The sequence below is a fragment of the Athene cunicularia genome (assembly GCF_003259725.1).
Source record: "Athene cunicularia isolate RWA chromosome Z unlocalized genomic scaffold, athCun1 chrZ_part3, whole genome shotgun sequence".
Taxonomy (NCBI): Eukaryota; Metazoa; Chordata; class Aves; order Strigiformes; family Strigidae; genus Athene; species Athene cunicularia.
In genome coordinates, this window is record NW_020799144.1 from 10,081,761 (window position 1) to 10,104,383 (window position 22,623).

The 22,623-nt window shown below is 36.7% G+C and overlaps 1 protein-coding gene across 3 annotated transcripts in view; it reads right to left on the minus strand.

Moving 5' to 3' along the window:
- SSBP2 (single stranded DNA binding protein 2) overlaps positions 1-22,623 on the minus strand; it is a 192,313-nt gene that overhangs the window by 27,052 nt on the left and 142,638 nt on the right. For 2 of the 3 annotated variants that reach the window (XM_026866518.1, XM_026866517.1), the window contains 6 exons: positions 18,632-18,698; positions 18,381-18,451; positions 14,486-14,577; positions 8,164-8,212; positions 6,609-6,644; positions 1,971-2,025 (listed from right to left, as the gene is read on the minus strand). In XM_026866518.1, coding sequence (XP_026722319.1) covers positions 1,971-2,025; positions 6,609-6,644; positions 8,164-8,212; positions 14,486-14,577; positions 18,381-18,451; positions 18,632-18,698 — 370 coding nt within the window. The remainder of the gene's footprint in view (positions 1-1,970; positions 2,026-6,608; positions 6,645-8,163; positions 8,213-14,485; positions 14,578-18,380; positions 18,452-18,631; positions 18,699-22,623) is intronic. The other variant, XM_026866519.1, reaches the window with a different exon arrangement.

A 22,623-nucleotide genomic window follows, 5' to 3' on the forward strand; every position in this document is an offset into this window, starting at 1 on the left:
TTTGAACCAGTCTTGAGATTAACAACACAGATAAAAACCACTGCTGAGCTGTAATTCCTACTCCAAGACAAGGTGATGGGGAAATTCTGAGTTAGAAATAGTGAAAGTGAGAAAGCTGAAACCATTAAAATATGTTGGAACTGGGAATGCAGCCTGATCTCCTGCAAAATTGTATTTGTATGTACACTGGGAAGTTAAAATCAAGAGTTTTATCTATTCCTCAATCTTTCTGAGACAATTTTCTAAGCATTAATTCACCTGGGTGAGCAAATAATTCCATTATATACAGAGCACTATGTATCACCAGAACATTCAAATATGCTGTTTGAAGAAGAGGGGGAACAAAAACCTCTTAGTCTAAAGTTATCAAAGTAAAATTAGCATATAAACAGTTATTTTTAGCATTCAATGAGGTAGGCAAAAAGTTCTTCAACCAACAGATCCTTTTGCAACATACTTCCCTGGCTCACCCCATGTTCTGCTGGCTCATGTAAAAATACATACAGGCTGGTTGGGCCATGGGAGCCCTCAGAGCTGGTTTGTCTCAGAGGCAAGTAAATACCTTTGCAAAATTCCCAGGTGGCCGATTTCTAAGTGTTTTCACACTTTGGAAATCAGAGCCTAAAACATCTTTTGAGTCTCTAACTGAAAATCAGAACAACTGGCAGCAGAAGCTTTATTTGAGCTGCACACAGACAGCCTAACATGTGCCATAACTGCAGTGCTGACTATTTTTAAAACTGCAGGCTATGCATAAGTTTGTTTTATGTTAAAAGAGACTCTTAAATTTTAAATGCCAGCTTGCACTGATTATCTTTTGCACTAGTAATATGAACAAGGGAGTCCTATGCTTTATCTTAGGTTGCATTTTTTTAAAGACCTGGAATTATATTTACTGAAGGTATCATATTGGTGCAAGGAGTTTTCATAGCTAGTTAGGAAACTTCCCGACCCTCTTGTGCGTAGAGGATGGCAAGAACATGTGGGACATAAGGACTGAGGATGCTGAGGGAACAGCATCCCTCTTAGCTGGTGAAAGCGAGCTACAAAGGCAGATATTGGCCAAAAGGAGTAGCTATTGAATACTGGGTTACACAAGATGTAGTTAGTTTCATTCTGTCGGATTTCTGATGATGTCCATGGGAGGGGACAGCATCCTCTGCATTCTACGGTTCCACCTTCATATCTGAATCTTTGCAGAACATCAATGGAGAGAAATACTTACATCTAGTTGACCACCTTCAAGCCTCAGGAAGCTAGCTAACCTTCCCGAACCCTCCCATCGTACCCCTCATTTCTTCAAACCTTAGTAGGAATGTGGCTAATCTTTTGCATGGCCAAAATCTCTATATGGTCTGAATTGCAAGATACAGACCATGTTACTTAGGGAAACAATGGGGCAGTTGAAGTTCTGGGAACAGATCACGGGTAGGACATGACGATGGCTCCTCTCGGGCCTTACTCCTCCATTACAAGACAGAAGAGAGCAACCTGTCCAGCATGACCCTGCTGTCAGTCAGAGGACATAGCCACAGGATGCAGCACATCACTCAAGAGCCACATGTTGACAGGTCTATCCCATAGGATACTTTAGGGAAGTTTCACAAGATCTGGCAATCTCCTGATTTCCAAACTGGTGGAATTGTCCCAAAGAATATTAGTAAAAGCAAACAGAGCCTGCATCTTCTTTTGTTTTTAACTTGGTATTGCTGAAATGGTGCAAGAAAAGATGGGCTCAAAAGCCAGAGAAATTAATTACTCTGAACTGCAGAGATACAATGCTTTGTATCTCTGCATCATAGCAGGGAGAGAAAGAAAGTGAAAGTGTAGGAAAAAACCTGATACAGAAAGTATAAAAGCAATAATTTATCATTATCTGATTATCAAAATCAAAGTCTGAAAAATAATTTATGTACTTCCTAAAAATCCTTTTAAATTATCTTTCATTATTTCTGAACATATTTCAGTACCTGCAGGACTAGGCATGATAGGTGTTCCTGGTGGCCCTCCACCTCCCGGAGGTCCCTAGAGAGAGCAGAAAATGTCAGTTAGCATGAAAGGGAAAAAATACTGCAGTAAAAAAGAACACAGTATAAATGAAAAAAAAAAAAGGATCATGACTATCATGAGTTACTCTGGTAAAAACACACAGATTTTCTGATAATCTAGTGAAACAGCTCATCACAGGTTAAGACAAGGTAACTGGTCAGTGAGCTCTGGCACAGACTTCTGCTGTATGTGGGTATACAAACCTGAAAGATCCATTAGTCAATAACTCTGTGTCATGCTGTGAGTCAGACAAGAGAAATACTTGGAGCATGGCCTAATACAATTATATTTAATACCTCAACCTACTTCATTACCACTGTTTTTTCAGCTGGCATTTCTGTTTTGTTGTAATCTGTACAGTCAATAGTCAAGTAAACAATGTTTGCTAAGCACGATACAATGGGGTGTCCTATGGGGACAGAAGAGCCTAATCACCTTAAGAAAGCTTTCTTTTTTAAGCAGTCTTGGTATCTTAATGCAATAGGCACCTTAATTCTGTCTGTATAATATCCTACAATTTTAAAAATAACATCTGTATCCATAATTTCTTCTCAAATAATAACGAATGAATTGAAAAGGGCAGGATAATGCTGGGTACAGTCATATCATGTGCCTAGACTGCTAAATCAAAGATAAAACCAAAAAAAGCCCCACCAAAATCACCAAGAAACATGTTTTCTTAGTTTCAGGTATTTCTGGTTTACAAATCTGTTTATGAGTAAGAACTGTACACAAACTGCTCTGGCTGTTACACAAGCTTTTTAAAGTGCTTAAAAAACTTCTCCATGAATTTTATTCTAAATGTCTAAATAGTTCAGTAGAAACAGAATTGTAACTTCTTCCTTCCTATGTTTTCCACATCCACAAATATTTTTAAGTAACATGAAAAACTACCAACTTCCAGTTTGTAAAAATGTCTCTGTCAGTAAAAGTCAGTAAATATTGACTTTCCATTATATAAAATACAGATTGCTAACAATGATTATTTTAATTGCCATATGACTCTTACTATATTGTTATATATTTTCTTATATTTTAAAATTTTCTTACATTTTAAAATACTGTTCCAGACAAACATTTTTTTCAGCAGCACTGAGTATAAAGGTTTGATTGTTCCTGTCTGCTTACAAGGGCATTGCTGAGATCTGCTATAATTCACTCAGGTATTTTGGAATGACGCAGAGAAGTCTTGCATTTAGAACAACAGACCCTGTTTCTCAATGGCCTACTTAAAATAACATTTCTTACAAAACATCTAGCAGTAACATTCTAGAATACAGGATTTTCAGACAGACTCAGTAATGTATCAGCTTTTCAGATTGATACTGCTCCTTTGTGGGCTTGTACACATAAAATACTTTCAGTGGGAAGTATCTCTGTGTCTGCTAGCCAGTGATCAACTCACAGTTAATTGTAGATGAAACAGTAATTTTTTACCCAGAATCAGCAGCACATCCCTGCAGTCAGTCAACATATATACCTCTATGACCTATTATGTAACCCCACCTACCAGTTCTTGATTTTGTGCTTCCTCTTGTTTGTGAACTAAGCAAGGTCACTGAGCACCTTTCATGAAGTGTGCAAGAACAAAGGCTTGCTCCACCGTGAAACCCACAGAGCAGCGTATAAAAATCAAGGCATAATCACGACTTCATGTCATAGCTTCCCTCCCCCCAATTACAACTGAATCAGAAATTAAATGTATTAAGATTGGGCTTCCCAAAACTGTGTGAAAGGCCTATTCAACCCTCAGCAATGAGAAATTCCCCCATTGCTGCTGCAGAGCTACAGACTCCAAATTCAAAGGGACATTTGAACCCCATACATGACCTCCTAGGCATCACAGGCTATGACCTTTTATCCACGTACTTGTGCACTAAGCTCAGTAACTTGATTTTTTTAGGTTTATATGCATTTTTCAGCATCATTTAAAGAGATGTAGAAACCACTGACTGGTCATTTATTAGAAAAGTTACTTATCTTCACTACTAACTTTCACATCTAATTTTCATTTTGTATTTATTCTCATTGTTTGTATATTTCTCTTAGAAAGTCTTTTGGTATCAACTATTTTCAACTCTGACAATATATTAATATGTAATAGAATTATTTTTCAAACTGACCGCATTAAGCTCTCAAAGCATGTGGTTCCAGATCACAAATCCTTTGGCTAAAAGGCTGCTTTAAGAGCTCTCTATTCCACATGTCCTCAAATACTTGCTCTCTTGGACTACTGCTCCTCAGTTTTGATTATTTAGCTGTTTGTATAGCTGGAGTTCATGCACTCCTTTTCCAAAAGTGATGAGACTTTCTGAAGCAAGACTACTCTCTCAGCATCAGACAAGACATGCACTGTGCAAGCATTTATGCTGGCAGAAGATTTCAACCCTTGGCCCATCTCAGCTGCTTCACCACTTCCTCTGCTAGCAGCAGCCTCAGCTCTGTTTGGAGCTCCCACTGTGAGTGTCCCTCCACTTATTTTGGGTCAACTCAAGTGCTTCAGCAAGGACCTGGTTCTTTAAATGCCTCAAATCAACTTCAGTTATTTTGGATGAAGAGGGTCACTCATCCAGGGAACTCCAGTGGCAGACCTGAAGGAGTGGTAACCTTCAGCAGCAGAGTGGGGACAAGGAATCAGGCAGAAACCTTTCGCACTAGCACAGCTGGAGTTCAGAGAGCACATCTGAACCAAGGCTCAGGCAGTTTCTCCTATACTTCAATCTTTTGTGTGTCTCATTCTTGCATCTTTGCAGATCTTTTTATTTCCCTTCAATGTTGCCAATTAGATGCAATGTTCCAGCATCAGTCTCATCACTGTAACTCAAAGAAGTAAAATCACCTCTTTACTCTTACTCCTCCTCTACCTATCCACTGAAATACGGCCATGCCCTCTCTTCTCCAAGTGATTTATCCAAGCTGACCTTTGGTTTGATGTGAGTTAAACCAACAGAGTCTGCTTCTACAACTTGCATTTTTCTTAGATTTGTTTCTTTAAAGTAACTTTATATAGTATCTTATTTTCTACTTTTCTCAGGACTTCATACTTCTAAAAAATGAGAATATGAACTCAAATATGAAAAAAAAAGATCTTCAAAATCTGCAACAATAACTGATCAGTATTGTCTTGAGCAAACCCAATGAAACCTCTTCTCAATAGAGAGAAATTTACAAAGTTCTGTATTAAAAGAACTGGTTTGGAGATCAGCAGACTTGGACTGTTTCCACTAAACATATGGCAAAATGAATACTATGGTTATGGACACTTATGAGAATCATAACCTTTTTCAGAGCTAATTGTCTAAATAAAGGACAAAAGAAACTGCTTTTGTCTAAACAAAACATACTCATTCTTGAACTCATCCTTCAGCTCTGCAGGATCATATCTCTTACAAGAATTGAAAGTAAAATAAACCTATAAGCAGCACAAACATATGAAAATAGACTGGTATAATGTTCTCATGGTGAAGGACCTGCTATTTCCATATTCTGAATTAGCTTCAGGTTTTATTCTGGTTAAAGTCAATGCCCTGCAGCTGTCTAATCTTCAGGTGATAAAACATGAAATATCAAGAGAAAGGTCTACTGAAACATGACCAACCAACAGAAATTTGGGATCCAACATATATATATATTTATTTATATATATATATATATATATATATATATATATATATATATATATATAAATTCTCCCTCGTTTCCCTGTGACACCAGTACTAAGCATGTGATAAAAATAGATGAAACAATATGCCTTAGAAGAGTACATCAGAAGTATAAATAATCCAAGTACAACGGTAACAACAACAATAAAGAGCCTAAAAGGATAAACAAAGTTAATCTCTCAGGATAGAGACAAAAACCAGCAGTATATACTCCAATAAAAACCATTCTGTTGATAGCTAAAGTGCATTTGTTAAATTTCAGAGAGAGGGTTAAGACATTTTGTGTTCTTTTGAATGACAGATCAAAGCTGGGCCTATTACAAAGTTTTAACTATATCATTTGAAAGTACAGACTAAGAAAAAAAATGATACCAGCTAATTCATAATAAATCAAGACACTGTCTGTAAAATGAAAGCATAACAAACTATGGAGAAAAAAAGAATTTTCAAATCTTCAGAAGGCAATTATAAGAATATAAATTTCCCTTAAAATGTTAGCTATAAGGGCTGATTTGTGTATTTTTGGGGAGAGAAAAGCTTGTTCTAATTCTTAAAATGATTTTTTTTCTGAAGTTCAGAGACTCATACACAATATCGTGTTACTGAGAAAGCTGGTGCTTTTTTGTCCTTTATTATTGAAGACAATGTATTGCGTTGTTTATACAAATGTTTACGGAAATAAAACAACACTCAGGGCAATACTGACCAGACTAACAATTCCAGTTAAGAACATCAACATATGCACCATCGATAGCAAGAAAAAAAACTAAGTGCAGATCACTTGTGCAGTTCTCAACCAATACACAAGGGTTCTTCTTAACATCTGGACAGCTATTTCTTTGCCTAAATAAAATGTAACATCTATTCTAATCAGCACACACACACAAGTGTACTTACTACATAGTTCCCAGGGGATGCTGAAGAATAAGGTATCTGTAATATCAACAGAAATGATACAGTAATTTTTTTCTGCAGTAAGATGGAGTCCATACATGCATTTATGTACAGCTGTAGATTAATGCTTATTTGTTTAATTTTTTTCAAGACACAGTTAAGTAGTACAGGAAAAAGCTACTGTTGACAAAACAAGTACCTCTCCTTGTCGTTGCAAGTATTCTCAAGTGCGAAAGCAGCAATATAGACACAAAACAAATTCAATACCCAATACTTCACAGTAAAATATTTGATTACCGTGCTCTTGTAGTGACTCTAATGAAATTAATATGAATTACATAATTCAGACACTTAAATGTCCATAGGCTGAGATCTGGTATCTGCTCTCCATTGTTTCATAAGTGAGGAATGCATTTGTAACAGCCAGCATAATTTTTTTAAGATACCAGTTACAAGGTCTAGCAAGAATTCAGTTCTTGCATCTACTACAAGAGTCTTCTTATTGTGGGAGCCAGATTAAGATCTGTAAATATCTGCAAGTCTAGTAAAAGGTTAAAATGTACGATTATTAAGGCAATATGCTTTATGAGGTTGTAGACAACTTGTCAGCAAAATCATTTTTACAAATATATCTATTACTGGACATCTCAATAGAATAAAAATCTTTCAGCTGTCAACTGAAAAATATCCTAACATCCATTTTAGTTGGATACATGCAAAAGAAAACTGAGGAGGAGTTTCAGCTCTTTTTTTTCTTTTTTTCCCTGACTGTCATTAGCAGAATTAAAAAATGAGAACTGACAACAAAAGAAAGAACCAGGCTAGTGTGTTAAGCCAGACCCATTTTACCCAACTGCAAGTGCTAAAAAAGGACACATTTTTATACTAATGATGTATGATCACGGAATGAAAATGAAAACTTTACCTTTGTGTTTTCTTCAGAAATACCAGACACTGTGGTTCATGTGGGATGCCTCCCTGACCTCCTCTTTCTTCAAGCTGCTATTAGACTACCTCATTTTGTAGTTGTTGCAATGAAATTTGAGTCCAGTGATTTTTACAAAAAGCATGTAAAAATGTCAGAAGTCTTGCAAGCAATTGCTTATGATTCCATATTCCCTAGCTAATAGCAGCAAATGTGCTTTTGTTATGTAAAATATGTGAGCACACATTAAGCCATATCTTAACGAGCTGTGATTTCTGTAGAGATTGCTGGCCAGATAGTATTGACCTAACTCATTTTACTTGCGCTAAAGGAAGCTAAAATGTATTTTAAATACACCCCAGAATAACTTTTGTGTTATGGAAGTGCTGTAACTGGTGTTAAGATGCAGAGCTGTTGTGTGATTATGAAGAGAGCTTGGATATTTGCAGGTCAGTGAGCTCTCTGTTCAGATGTGCTCCTCACTGCACCTGCTCGGCATCAGGGTTACAGGGAAAAATACAAAACATGCAGTATTCTTTGTTGAATGATGTGGAATTTTCTTTCTGGTGTATTTATGAGAAATACTTCCCTAAATATAAGATAATGTATAATGTATTTTAAATATTTACTTACAGAATTGGCATTAGTTGGATTTGGCCAAGGTCTACCACCCCCAGGACCCCTGTAACAAAAGATGAAAGATGAGATACAGAACAATCCCCATCTTCTGACCAGCTCTGAGGAAGCAATTCAAAGTAATCTGTTTCCAGAGCAAGGAAGGAGATGGCTTTTTTAAGTTAATATGTGTTTATAAACCATAACTACACCAAGTTACAATGCTATAGCAAGATTCTCGTTGCACTACCATTATCATTTAATCAGTTCATAAGTTGATTAAAGATTATTTGTTTATTACTACAACCCTGCCACTCACATTTAAGACACTCTAGGTCCTTACTAATTCTGGTAATTCTGTACTCTTCAGGTCAGGACCTGCCAGAATGGCACCATAAGGAGATTTCTTCCCCAGTAGCTGCATTGCCAGAGGCACAGTTTTGCATTGGTCCCAAACACTTGCAAATTTAGGAAGTGTCAGACGTTCCCCCTTTATATTCTCAATGGAATAAGTTGAAAGATATTGCAAATTTATGTCCCTTGAAGTGCTTTCCTTCCATTTGCAGAGAAATTAACACCATGTTACTAAGATGCAGCATTTTAATGTGACACAGAGGTTTTGCAGAGTTCCCAAGTTTTGCAGAGTTCCCAGAGTTCACAAGTTCCCAAATTCTTTAGGTTTTCATGAGGAGTGTTTTACCTTGTACTCTGATAACCTTTTAAAAAATATTTGGAGGAAGTTATCACATGTTCCACGGAAGTCTAGTCACAGTACAGACAAAAGCCGAAAGGTACTAAAAATGTAAGTGTAATTTCAGTCACAGAAAGAGTACTTTTGCTTGTATAAACAAATACCTTTCTGAAGAATTGAGGATGCAGGCATTTACTGAGTATGGATCTAGATTACTGTAAGTATAGTAAGGTTTCATTAGTGAGAGTGATGCTAGTACCTTACAAACGTTTTTGAAAAACCCTTTTTTTAAAAAAAGATCAAGCCACAGAAAATATGTTGCTATAACCTGTATCTGATAATAATAATAATAATAAATCTCATGTATTAAAAATTGAAAACATGCCATTTTATACATCCACTTTAAATATATGTTTAGGCATGTATCTACAGACAGTTTGCTACTTGACTAAGGCTGCCTTATCTCCGCAGAAGTTACAGAAGCATGAAAGTTATCATACAGCAGGCAAAATGGAAATTTGAAACTTTTCAGACATTCTCACTATGCTTGGCCCAAATGGTGTGCACATGATTAAGTGGCAGCTCCCCAGCAGGAGGGACAAGAGTGTTCCGCAGGCAGATCTGTCTGATAAAGCCAACTCTGAGGAGACATCAGAGGGGCACTAAAAGTAGAAGGGAATGGGGAAAGGAAAAAAGGAAAAACTGCCCAGACAGAGCACGTGCTTCTCACAACTCTTGGTGTTATTTTAAGTTTCTTTCTCTTAGCTGAGCTCAGAAAAATAGTTTGGTGGTTAGGGTTCGTCTTTTAACAGTCCTGAGGGAATTAAGCCATATGGGAGGTAAAATCTCCAAGTTTACAGCCATAACACCTCAATAACCATAATTATTTCTGGGAGCATTAAGAGCTCATACTTATTTATAAATAAGATTAAATCACTTTTTGAAGGCCCTGACAACTGAGAGGCAGAGCAGATGACAAAACTTTTGCATTTAAAATGGAATTTTGGCCTCATTTGCTTTAGAAAATCAACATTAGCCACAACAGCTTACCAGACATGGGACAGTGATTTAAATATAGAGAAGAAAGCAGGCATTATTAATGCATTCAGGAAGTTTTCTATCTATTTTAAAGCTTTGCAAAACTAAAAACTATTAGATATAGATATGTTGCCCAAGGGATTTAATATTGAATCTTATTTTTATATTACACTGTTGATGAAACTATGAAGAAATTAGCTAAAACAATCAACTGAAAATTGATTTATTTCTGCTGACATATTTTTGAAGGTTAGAAAACAGGAATGTAGGTGATAATCTTTTCTGCCTTATTCAATGGGAGGATGGGAGGCAAAGCAAGGAAAAGGACTCACAGTACTCATGCTCCTCAGGTCAAATATTTAGCAACTTCTCTGCTAATGATTACAAGGTGAAATATGAGGTGTGTTGTGGGGTTTTTTTTTCCCTTTTTTTCTTTTTTCTATGCACTATATTTGGTTTATTGTATCCTCTTTTGTAGAGAAATCAGGAATATTTGTAACAACACCAGAAGTCCCACACTTGGTGTGGCATTAAGTAACGCAAATATATCTAGGAAAAAGCATAAAATGGAAAAAAGCTGTGACGACACTGCAGATTACTATAACTACAGAGATATTAAAAAGCCGACTCAGATATGTGCTTGAGTTAAGGCACAGCAACATGGAAATTTAGACAGGCCTTACGAGGAGACTGGGAAACTCACCTTTCACCTAAAAAGCTGTTGGAACTTGCAAATTTACTGGAAGCCATGAACAGTTCTAAGTATAGACTTAGAAAACACTGTAGCAGGTTCTGCTGGAAAGCCATATGGTTTTTGTGGAGCCAAATGTTGTTAGCTTATAAAACACATTAAAAAAAAAAGCTACCTGCATTTTTTTAAATAATGCAATACAAACAGGTTTTTTGCCTTTTATTAAATGTTTACCTTGGAAGCATTAACAGAGTCATAAAACACTAATATGAATGTACCAGTTCCAAAAGAGTAATTTATTAAGTATCTATCGCTATGACTAATTACAGCTGGATTTTATCCTTAAAAGTTAGTCCTATAGCATTGATCCTAGTACCTGAAAAAATAAAGTCTGAAATTTCAGTTTCCCAAGGGGCAAATATATCCAATCAGGAAATTAAACATCTAGACACAAGTCTGTGAATTGAAGTTAAAAACAAAATCACGTTTCCTTTTCTTTCCAGGCATGACAGAGGTATTCTTAGTGCTTGAGACAGCACTGCAGGTCACATGGGCCATTAAAAAGTGTCACTGAAATGTAACACTGCTGCCTGAAATTTGCCATTTTGTTCCAAAGAGGGCATTTTTCCACAAAGAAACAAAATCTTACTAAAAATGGCAACACCAAGTTTCAACTTAAAACCTTATAGTTAAAAGTTATTTTGTAGAAGAACACAGGATACGTACCAGCTGTCTCAAACCACAGTCTGATAGGCATTAGTTATGATGGAGCAAGCCATTATTCAGCAGTACTGTATCTATGGAGTATACGCTCCTGGACCAAGGTACTGTCTATGAGCTCTCAAACTGGTTGTTGCCATTTTTGACAATAAAGAACAGTTTTTCATCCAGAAAAATGTAAAATTATATTTGGCAGATATTAACCAAACCAGCTTCCTTTTGCACCTTCTGAGAAGAGAAAGCTGGATTTTAAATGGCAACTGTTTTTGTAAAGTACACACTTTTATGTTTTAACATTGCCAAAAATCCAAATACATTGAATAGAACATTGAAAAATTTTCATGTAAGAAAAGGACATGGCTATGTAAAGAAAAATGTACATTACTATAAGGCAATATCCTTATATATAGCTATCCTGTTTCCTAGAAATGAAAGTACACTAAATGATTATACTGTTATTTTTTAGGAGTGCAATAGAAAAATTGTGAGGAATAATACAAAGAATATATTTAACACAGTTGGGTCAGTCTATTGCCATTGCCTGAAGGTTATCCTTGGATGCACTCTGATCCTCAATGCTGGAATTTACCACACAAGTCCCCACTAAGACTTTGGTGTAAAGACAACTTTTGACAGCAGTACTTTACCATAAGAAATAGGCCTGATGTCCTGGAAACACAATTAAAAGAAACCCAGACCATCATAACCCATCTGTTTCTTTTTGATCAGTATATGTCATTCTATTTGACAGATGAAAAAAATTACTCAGCTTGACGATAAAAAAATTATTCATACAGTCAGGCATGTGATAACAGAGCTCCTTACAAAGGTCTGTGATTCAGCATGTTAACACAGGTCATGATATGCTACGGCATAATATTCTAGTACTAGCACTTTGGACTCTCTTATGCCTTTGAAGTGCATTGTGTTAAGCAAAGGGACACTATGGAGACTTGTTCAAAACCCAGAGTGAGTGTTCTGTTCCCACTTTCATCTGACCTGGAATAAAGATGAATTTGTATGAAATCTAAATGATTGGAGTATGTGCCTGGTAATGCATGGAGACAGCTACAGTTACCTACTTCACAATTATTGTTTCACATCTTCTCAGAAGATCATATACTCTATCAAAGTCCATGAATTTCCCAAGTAAAGGACTACAATTCATGGTGTTCCCTTCAAGAGGACATACAAGTTCAAAGGAAAATACACTTCCCACATCACTGAATTAAAAGAACATGATCTACATACATATTTACTGGTTTATGTACTTATGTATATTTACATTTCACAACACGAAATGTGATTATTAAATGCTGCACTATGGAAATGTTAGTATTTCAATCTTTCTGGCAGACCAGGAATTCTTTTCATCATTCAGGAACCTTTTCTTATTTTTCCCATATAAACTCTCATTTATGTGAATAAGTAGCCTCAAAAAATCTTAGCTATCCTCAATTTTAATTCCACAGCATTTTATTTTAGAAAGTTAATTTACTTTTCTTATAATTCAATCTCCTCCTGAGGACAGTCTCTGTAATGCTTATATTGCTTATGTTATATTCACACTGAATTTTAAATATCTAGATTTTTTTCTATATCAATTTTATTTAAAAGAAGAAATTCCTACCCTTGGGAAGGTTCCCAGAATTGTTTTGAGTCCAATATATGATGTCTATAATACAGTAAAACCCAATTTAAGATTTTATTTTATTTGCTTCAAGAATTCAAGGTATGTCTGGAAATCAGAAGAAATTAAGGATATGGTGGATTATATATCTTGTTAATGGTATTATCTATCTCACTACCTCTTTTACTTTTTCATGTTGGTAACTATTTACTAGAAATGAAAATTATCATCTCTCATTTATGTTTCCTATAAAAATAAGAGTAAAAATGGGTATAATATAATGATAACAAGCATATAAAAATCTTCACCGTGTTTTCTGTGTCAATCTGCTGAAAACTCATTCTTGAAAGGTGAAATCATAAAATGAGTAAGAGAATAACATGTTCTCTGCTTTAGATTATAAAATCATTCTAGTGTCTTGTTAGCTGGACCACCATGTTGACTTCTGTAGAAGGCAACACACGGTCTGCAAAATGTCGGCTATGAAAACATGTACTGACTTCAGTAGAGGTAAGGCCATGATACAAGAATGACTTGGTAATCTCTGGTCTGTGGTATGCTAAAGGTAACTACAGCAGCCCTTAACATTTGTGAATCTCTTAAGAGAGAAATCTAAATAATACAAGGAGTATCTTGTTTGTTTTGTTTGGTTTTTTGGTTGTTGTTTTTGGTTTGTTTTGTTTTTTTTTTCCAGGCTTGTTAATTATGCAAGCAATTCCAAACAAGCAAAAGATTTATCTAAAGTGCAGAAGACTGATCATGTTAGACCACTTGGTATGCTAAAATCCTCATCTTAGATCTAGTCTACTCTAGATACACTAATTTTCTATCTTAAATTTTTCTACGCACTTAGAAAGCAGGGTTGTATACAGGTATAAAAGGCATAATACACTCCCATGACTAAATCCATGCCTGGAATAAGTCAGTATAACTTAAATGAATTCAGTCTACATCAATTTCTACCAAATGATGACTCAATCCCAAAAGTACATAGAAACACTGAAAACCTTACACTCATATCTGCAATACTCTTTTATCTGTTTAGAGTGGAAATAAATGTAGTTATGGAAATAAAAACAGCAACGGAGAGAGAATCATCCACACCTCTTTCAAATATGTCTTTTTTTATAAATAGTTCTAGACAATGGTTTTATTTTGCCAGAATTAAGTACTTCTTTATTTTGCAGAAAAGAACCATACTTGACCATTTTTAACAGAGTATTTAATCAGTAAAGTAAAAACATAAATGTAAATAATGTATTTTTAAAAAAATGCATCCAAGGATACATCGGTGAATATACTGACAAAATATTCCCAATATTTGAACTTTGACCTGTGAAAGAAACTGAGTATTTGTACAGACCTGCAGGGACACCAAAGCACCTGCTGTAAGAGATGCATGCAGAAGAAGGAAACTGCCGTGGGTTCACTTTTTTAAATTGCAGTTACTAGTCATCAAAGCATGTTACTTAACCAAGCATGTTCTCCTTGTCTTATGTATCCCAAATGTTACTTCTACAATGAAATAATGATTTTTCTAAATATTATAAGATTTTATTATTGTGCTTACATGTTCATTCCAGGCATCCCCGGGCCACCTAAAGCATTCAGTGGGGGTCTCATTGCACCTCCATAGTTCTGCAATGATAACCAAGGGTCAGACTACCACAAAACAAAAAAACAAAACCAAAGAGGAGGGGGAAAGAAAGGACAGCAGGTTAATGATATCCCTACATAACTGCTGACTGGATAGGCCAATGTAATTCATTCTTTCAGGAGTTTCCATTGTTGACTTAAAAAAATAATAGTTAACCCCAAGGAGAAAGAATTACAAACAACAGAAATAGGCTGAGAATACTTAAAATGTCACTTGTTTCAGGACAGATCATTTACACATATGCAGGTGAAGGCAACAGCCTGCAAGGGGCAGGTTTTATAATGTATTCAACTTTTATACCAAGGGAGCTCATTCAAAATCAGAAACCTGTATTTCTAAGACTTCTACATCGTGGATTTTAAATAGAATTATTTTTAATTATATTTTGTTAGGATATCAATAAATACTTGTATAAAATTATACCATATGATACCACTTTTATAACATACAACATAACTGTCACTTTAGTTTTCTAATCAGCCAGTCTAATAAGTCTATGGTAACCTATATGAAAAGTATTAAATATGATAATGAATGTCATAGTAATGCCACCAAATGAATTGCCCAGTGCCTATAAAATCTGAATTTATGCTCTGATAATGCAAAAAAAGCCAAACTGCATTATTTACATGAAAAACTAAATTAGACCTATTTTCTTCAGGGGAATACAAGCAGAACAGTCTAACTCACCTCACAATCATAATGCACTCCTAATCTGTGTCAATCCTGCTACATTTTTCTGGTATTTTAAAAGAATGGATAATACTAAATTCTCTGAACAGCTGTGCATTTTGGAAGGAGAATGGGGACAAAGAAGAGGTTTACTTAAAAAAAAGATTTAGGTCAGTATTGTGGTTTATTTTCCAATAATGAAACTATTTCATGTATAGCATACGATAAACTCCATAAACTATATGACTCAGGCTTATGGGTGTTCTCTATATTGGTCTGATTCACGAAACCATGTAAACATGAAGCCAAGAATACATGGGAGAAATCCAACAATGATATTCAAAGTGTTATTCTGGTGCTGTTTATACCTTGACTGATATGATGTATCAGCTATCTAGAACTGATCTGTAACTAGAAGAGCTTCTGTTACTGCAGACAGAACCCCTGAACTTAAAAATTTTCTTCATTGCTACCTAGAAATGTCTAAATGATAGCTGGCTTGCAAGAATACAGAGGCTGCAAACAAATGTCCTCTTCCAGACCCAGCAGTGCCATCTGAAGATCGTATTATCTGCAGCTGCTGGTCATCAATCATTACCCATTCCTTCCTTTCAGTGTGCAGCCGGTAGACTGATTGGTGCACACGGTCAGGCAAATGTCAGCCAGATTAACCTCCTATTTAACCTAGGTTATCCTAGATGATTTTGCCTGAGCCACTCCTTTGTCAGAACTATAGGGCAGTAACTGGTGGCTAGTAAAAACGGCTGGGCACAGTAATGTCCCCAGTGGCAAGACTGGATCTGGAAAAGAACACAGTCTGACTGTAAGAAAACAGCCATCTGTTTTATTTCATTTTTCCATCTTGATGTGGAGGGATGAGGCATTCTCCCTATGTGGTCTGTCTGGTATCTTCCCTCTTTATTTTAATTCAGGACTCATTTGTGTTGACTGGGGTTAAAGATCTCTATGGAATCCTGTAGAACTGGAATAATCCTAACCAAATGTACTTCTAACTCTAATTATGGCTAATCCTCATCAAATGTACTCCTTCGTCCTAAAATAAGAGTGCTGTCATTAAGGCTACCAATATATACATTCCTTCAGCTGCAGCTATGCTCTCCGCAGAAGTTAGTGCCTCAATTTGTTCCTTACAGTTTTTTTACTCGAAGTCACCACTACCACTGTTTATCCTGTAGTTAAATTGTTCATAAAAATGCTTCCTAATGTTAGGTGGCTAAAATGAGCCAGGTTAGCCAACTTTTTTTTTTAAATATTTAAGATGATCTGATTCTTTTTGACTGGAGGATGTGGGAGGATCACCAGCAGATATAAGGGATGGGGAGAAGTAGCAGTCAGAGACTGGAGGTAGTACCCCATTCATCTAGCATAACTACAGCTTGAAAAGAGCTAATTCTTTGGAGCTTTTCAGAGTTTCAAGCATTTACAACCATTCACTGCTTTTTGTTTCATAATATTTAGTTTGACACAGACTAGAATCATAAAATACAACACTGAGGTAAATTTTCTGTAAGTTTTCAAGCATATGCATGTTATACTTGCTATATTGGACATAAGCTTTTCTCTATCAACACATTAAGTGTTTTGCAAGTTGACTGCTTGTGCAAGAAGGCAGCACGGCCTCCCACTATGGGCAGACCTGAGTCAACTTTACAGCACTGTAGCAAGAGGATGTTAAAAGTAGGTGTGAAAGATTCATCAGATTTGGTTTTAGAACTGAATTCTGAAAGGATCCTAAAAGCCATATACAAAGCTAGATGATGAACCATTTATAGAAAAGATTGATTTGTGAACATAAATTTTGTGTAGATTAGCTACATATTTCCCCATTTTAAGAGGATGTTCGGTACAAGAAAGAAGAACTTTACAAAACCACAGGATTTTAGAGAGCAAAAATGAAAAAAATATCCTTATAAACACTGGCATGAGATTTGCCTGCTGCGTGACTAATGATGCTGCATAAAGTATCAGCTCAATCTCATATGGCAGCATTGCAAATCTTCTCTTTCTACCTCCAGAAGGCAAGTGGTAAATACACTTCAATGCTACAGAAAAAAACAAATGTATTTAATAAAGGGTTGTTGGTCACACAGAAGATGATGTGTAGAAATGCACAACTGGTTTCTACCAAGAAGACCCAAAACTGTAAAGACACTTATGACCAGATTTGAAAGGCAAAGCTACTTAATAATTTAAAATTCAGTTGCTATTACAAGGAACAAAAAGAAGTCACTCGAGAGATTATCTGAAATGGGTAAGTGGGGGCACAACAAGAATACTGTAAAACAAAATACTGACAACACCAGTATATACCACCACCACCTAAGTTTTCTCTCACTAAGAGTGATGATAAAATACAGAATAATATTTTAGATTCATATTTCAAGTATGCATCAGAATTAATTTGTTTTCTACCCTAGTTTACTGTTGAAATGTAATACTGACAAATATCCTCTCATATTTTCACACTTTTGAAGAAAGAGCCTATGAACAACTATGACCAGGTCAGCACCATGGAGAAGGATGATTCTTGCAATTAAAGGTTGCTTTGCTCCTTGGAAACAGAGCAAGAGATGCTTGCGATTGACAAGGGGGAGAAATGGCAGCATTAACTTCTCTTTTTACAATAAAATCACTCTAGCAGTCACCAAAAATTTAGATCAATAGCAGATGAAATCAAAATTCTACAGAACTTTGGGGGTTAATTTTGGTACAAAGAGTTTGCCTAAATTAAAAGTATTAATCCTTTCCTCCTAAACAGCATAAGTAATTAGGTTTGGAAGATGAGGAAACACCTAATCAGTCCTTGGTCTCCTTTACAAATGTCAGCCTTTGATTACAACATACACTGGCTATAGGACAGACATAACTTTTCTGAAATAAGCAAGTTAAAGAGATTCCTCTTTTAATTTCAACACTTAACTCAAATGACTGATACTTTCATTTTAAGACTTTTTACAGTTGCAACTCAGAATTAATGTTTGTAAAACAGAAAGTTCTATTTTAAAATGGGATTACAAAAACAAATCCTGGCCATCTTCAAGCTATGGAAAGCCAGAGTAATATAGTATAAGTACAGGCCTATCAATAAAAATTGGTATCTATCTGTGAAAGGTACCTGTGGTCCTAATGGAACCATTCCTCTTGGAGGAGTCATTCTCTGCATTGGCCCACCCATGTTTGGATGCCCTGCAGATAAAATGATGTAACTTAAAAAACTATGCAATACACAAACACCTTCTAAAACAACTTCAACAAATCATTCCTTTTTAATTAACAAAAAGCTGAAAAAGCTGCAGTAAGCAGAACAGAAGGTGCAAGTTTGAGAACACAGTACTTCTGAATGGTCCAAATAATTATTTCACTCACCTTGCTGCCGTGTTGGGTCCATCCCGCTAGGCAATAATGGCTGACTTCCTGGAACACCTCCGAGTGCCTGCAGGAACAGAAACCATTTATTAAGAGCATATAATGCTTTGAAATATATAAGGCATAATGCAGATATTTTGTTTTTAATTCCCAGATGTTTCTTCTGAGTCAACAGTAATGTGGTAGAGTTAACTCTGTGTCATGGTTTAAACCCAATCTGCAGCCAAACACCACACAGCTGCTGACTCTCCATCCCCCTCCAGGAGTATGGGGTAGTATTATTGGAGGGTAAAGGGAGATATGTAGGTTGAGATAAGAAAAAAAAAAATAAAATGAAACAATAACAGAAGTACAAACGGGTAATGCATATTGCAATGGCTCACCACCTGCCAACAGATACCCAGCTGTTTTGGTGATTAGGGAGACCAATTAAACTCAGACACCAGAGTGAAAAAGGAGCAGGTGTATTTTACTAGAAATAACTAAATAATATTACAGAATAATAAAAAAAATATACAGTAAGAAAAGACAGAACAGTGCACTTAAATAGGAAAATACAGGGTAACGCATCAAATTATTACTTGCTGGGAGAGAGAGAACAGTGATTAAGAAAGATCCATCCCCACTTGCACACGTTACCATCACCCAGCCCGCAGTGGCTGGGCAGCCCCGGTTACAGCGAGGGTTTGCAGAGCCTGTCCCGGCAAGGGGGAAATCCTACGCAGTGCCTCCACCCGTAGGTGAGTCTGCCAAAGTCACTGTGAGCGGGTCCAGCCTTGTATACCCCAAAATCAGCAAGCCAGAATAGCTGGCACCTTTGTTTTAAGTGGAAATACCTGGTTTCAATCTCACATTAGATTCCCCCAGAGCCTCGCCAGGGCTCAAGGGAGAAGCTCAGGGCGTTTCTCTGCTTATCTGATGGGATTATGTGCAAGGTCTCACATCAGGTCTTGGGGACAGACACCTGCCTCCATGACTCTGTTGTTCTATTCACATACAAAGGGAGGGAAAGCTACATCCCCATGCATATTTCATTAAGGATTACACTCTGAGTTAATAGTTTTGGTTCAGGTCCTGTTGCTCAGGCTTCAACACTTCCACCTTTTACATCAGGATGGGTGGTTTATTATAACTTAGTATAATACCTATACTGAGCACAATGGTTATCAGTTATGCAATATACAGGATTAATCTATAGGTCAACTCTGGCTTGGACCTATTGTCCAAGCCTTAGCACTTCACCAGCCTGTTCCTGGCTAGAAATCCTGAAGAAAACCAAGATCCTGAAACCACAATCCTGGAAGCAAGAGAGAATCCCCTCCTTCCTGGCCAACTCTCCTCTATATACTGACCATGATGGAATATGATAGGGAATATTCCATTGCCCAATTTGGGTCTGGTGCTCTGGCTGTGCTCCCTCCCAGGTTCTTGTACACCTGAGCACGGGCAGGAGACGGGGAGTTGAAAACTCCTTGTTCTCTTGGCAACAACTGAAAACATCAGTGTATTACTGGCATTCTTCTCATACCAAATCCCATACTGAATCCAAAACACAGCACTATTCTAGCTACTACTACTACTACTACTACTACAAAAAAAAAAAAAAAAAAAAAGCCCTATCCCAGCTGAAACCAGGACACTTCCTAAATGCCCTAACTAAATGTCCTAAATGCCCAACTAAACTAGAAGTCCTGAATGTCCCATGACCCTGACTATGGATCCATATGGACAAATTCTTGGACTTCTGTTCAATTATGTACAAATAATCTCCAAAATATATTTGCCTAATTTGCTTCCCCTTGCACAACACTTCCTTCACTTTAGCTTACCTGTTACTTAACCTGCAAAGACTGTCTTTTTCTTGGGTATGTGACAAGTTATCCAAAGCTTATATTGCTACAGTTTTCCCTTTTACTCATTATTTTAATTTTAACATTCCTTTCAGGTCAGGATGCAGACACTGATTCTCGGAGAGTCAGCTGTAGCTGAGCCAACTGCACAGCATTCACAGGGTATGGTTAATTAGGGCTGCGACGTGGGGGACATTTTGTCTTTCACTCTACCTTACTCTTGAAGGGCACCAGTGCCAAGATAAGCTTGTTATTCATCTATGGGAGATAACAAACAGTTACAGAACTTGCTCTTAAATCTTGCCTTCAAGTGTGAAGGTACAGTGTGTTGTCATTTCACCTCTGGTCCAAATCACACACACTGCTTTTATTTCTCCACATTTTAATCTGCCCTTTGGGCTTACAGTAACTGAAATTAGGTTTAAAGATAATTTCTACAGTCTCTAACTTACAGTTTAGTCAACTATAAAAATGTTTTTATGAGTGGATCTTTGTAGCTGATCCACTAGGTGCTAATTAGCATTTCAAAACAACACCACATTTTCAGTAAAAATGTATCCAGAATGAGGAAATCTGTTATTATAAAAGTAATCTACTCAGGCAATAGGTGTATTGCTTACTGTGGGAATGGATAAGTTACTAATAACCTAGAAATACTGTAGTAGACTTGGATACATACAAAGGGGAACCTATCTGCAAATACTATAGTTGGTTTCCACAAGAGGTAGGAAATTAAACAATGATACATGTTATTGCCTCAAAGGTAATACAGTCAAAAGGTACTGCCCTGCAAGATGAATGGAATAAACAATGCAAGATACCATAATTTAAACCAGAATTTTACATGTACTTCAGTGGCTTCAAGTCTGGATGACACATAAGAACGATACATGAAGTGCACGAAGAAGTGTCAAATACTAGCAAAGCGGGACCTGGTCACTTCTGCCAGAGATGGCAGGTGACATGCAAGGACACGGAGGCATTTGCTGCTGTGAGCACATGTGACCGGCAACTTAACTCATGCAGTCATCACACTGTGGATAATTACAGAAGAGACTGTGGTCTACCTCAGACATACCTCTTTTCAAGAAAAACAAGTGTACCTGCACAGCACAGTGCACTGCCAAACAGCAAACAAAGGATGTGATCGAGTACTGGAGACAATTTAGGGGCACTCCTGTGGCAGTCGGTTGGTGCTGACGTTCCTGCTACAAAGCCTAGATCTAGCTCAGATAACCCTTATACAGCACTGGACAGTGCTGTGCACGTGTGTCCTGTGTTACCCTTCCTCACCTAAGAAACACTGTCCCTACTGCAAGGCACTAAGGGATATAGTTACAGTGGGAATTTTAACTCTGATTTTTACTGACTTCCAACTCATCAAAATTTCAGCCTTAAAGCTGCACAATAGTTTATTACTTCCACACACTGCCCGTCTATACTGCAACATAAGTAATGGCAGCACTATTAAAAGCAGTAATTCATGAATGCAGTATAATGTAAATTAATTGCAAAGGCTGTATTTCACTAAGATTATGTGATTATGTCACAGTTCTGAACTGAAAATATCACAATGTGCAGACAAAAACCTTCTGATACTAAAACTGCAGGTTGGCAGCACTTTCTCAGTATTCGTCACATCCAGTTTCTACCTGCCAGTATTTACAGTCTTCAGAAACACAGAAAGCAAAACAAAGGAATATGTGAAGCCCAAATACTGGTGTATTTTTGGCTAAGACAGAACTGAAAGGTGCAAAAATCAGAAAGGATTTTGTACTGAGTTACAGTATGTCTGTAACAAATATTTCACTGAAGTGCTAATGACACTGCACTCTTCTGTTGTCCCTTGATGATCATTTCAACAAGGCTAATTACATTTCCCTTGTTAAAAAGTAGCTATGGTACAGGTAACTTAACCAGCTCCCAAACATCACCATGTTTGATTTGGAGGAACACTGGAAGAAGTCTTGTGACCTCATCTAGCCAACTCACTGAATTTTAAACTTCAACATTCTGGCAATATTGTGCCAGTGCTAAAGACAAGGTTGTTGACATTGTGTTACACATATATAAAAAATAGCCAGAACTGAGGTTGGAGCGGATAAGACTCCTCATCAAGCTGTGACAAGAAAGGCAGTCCTG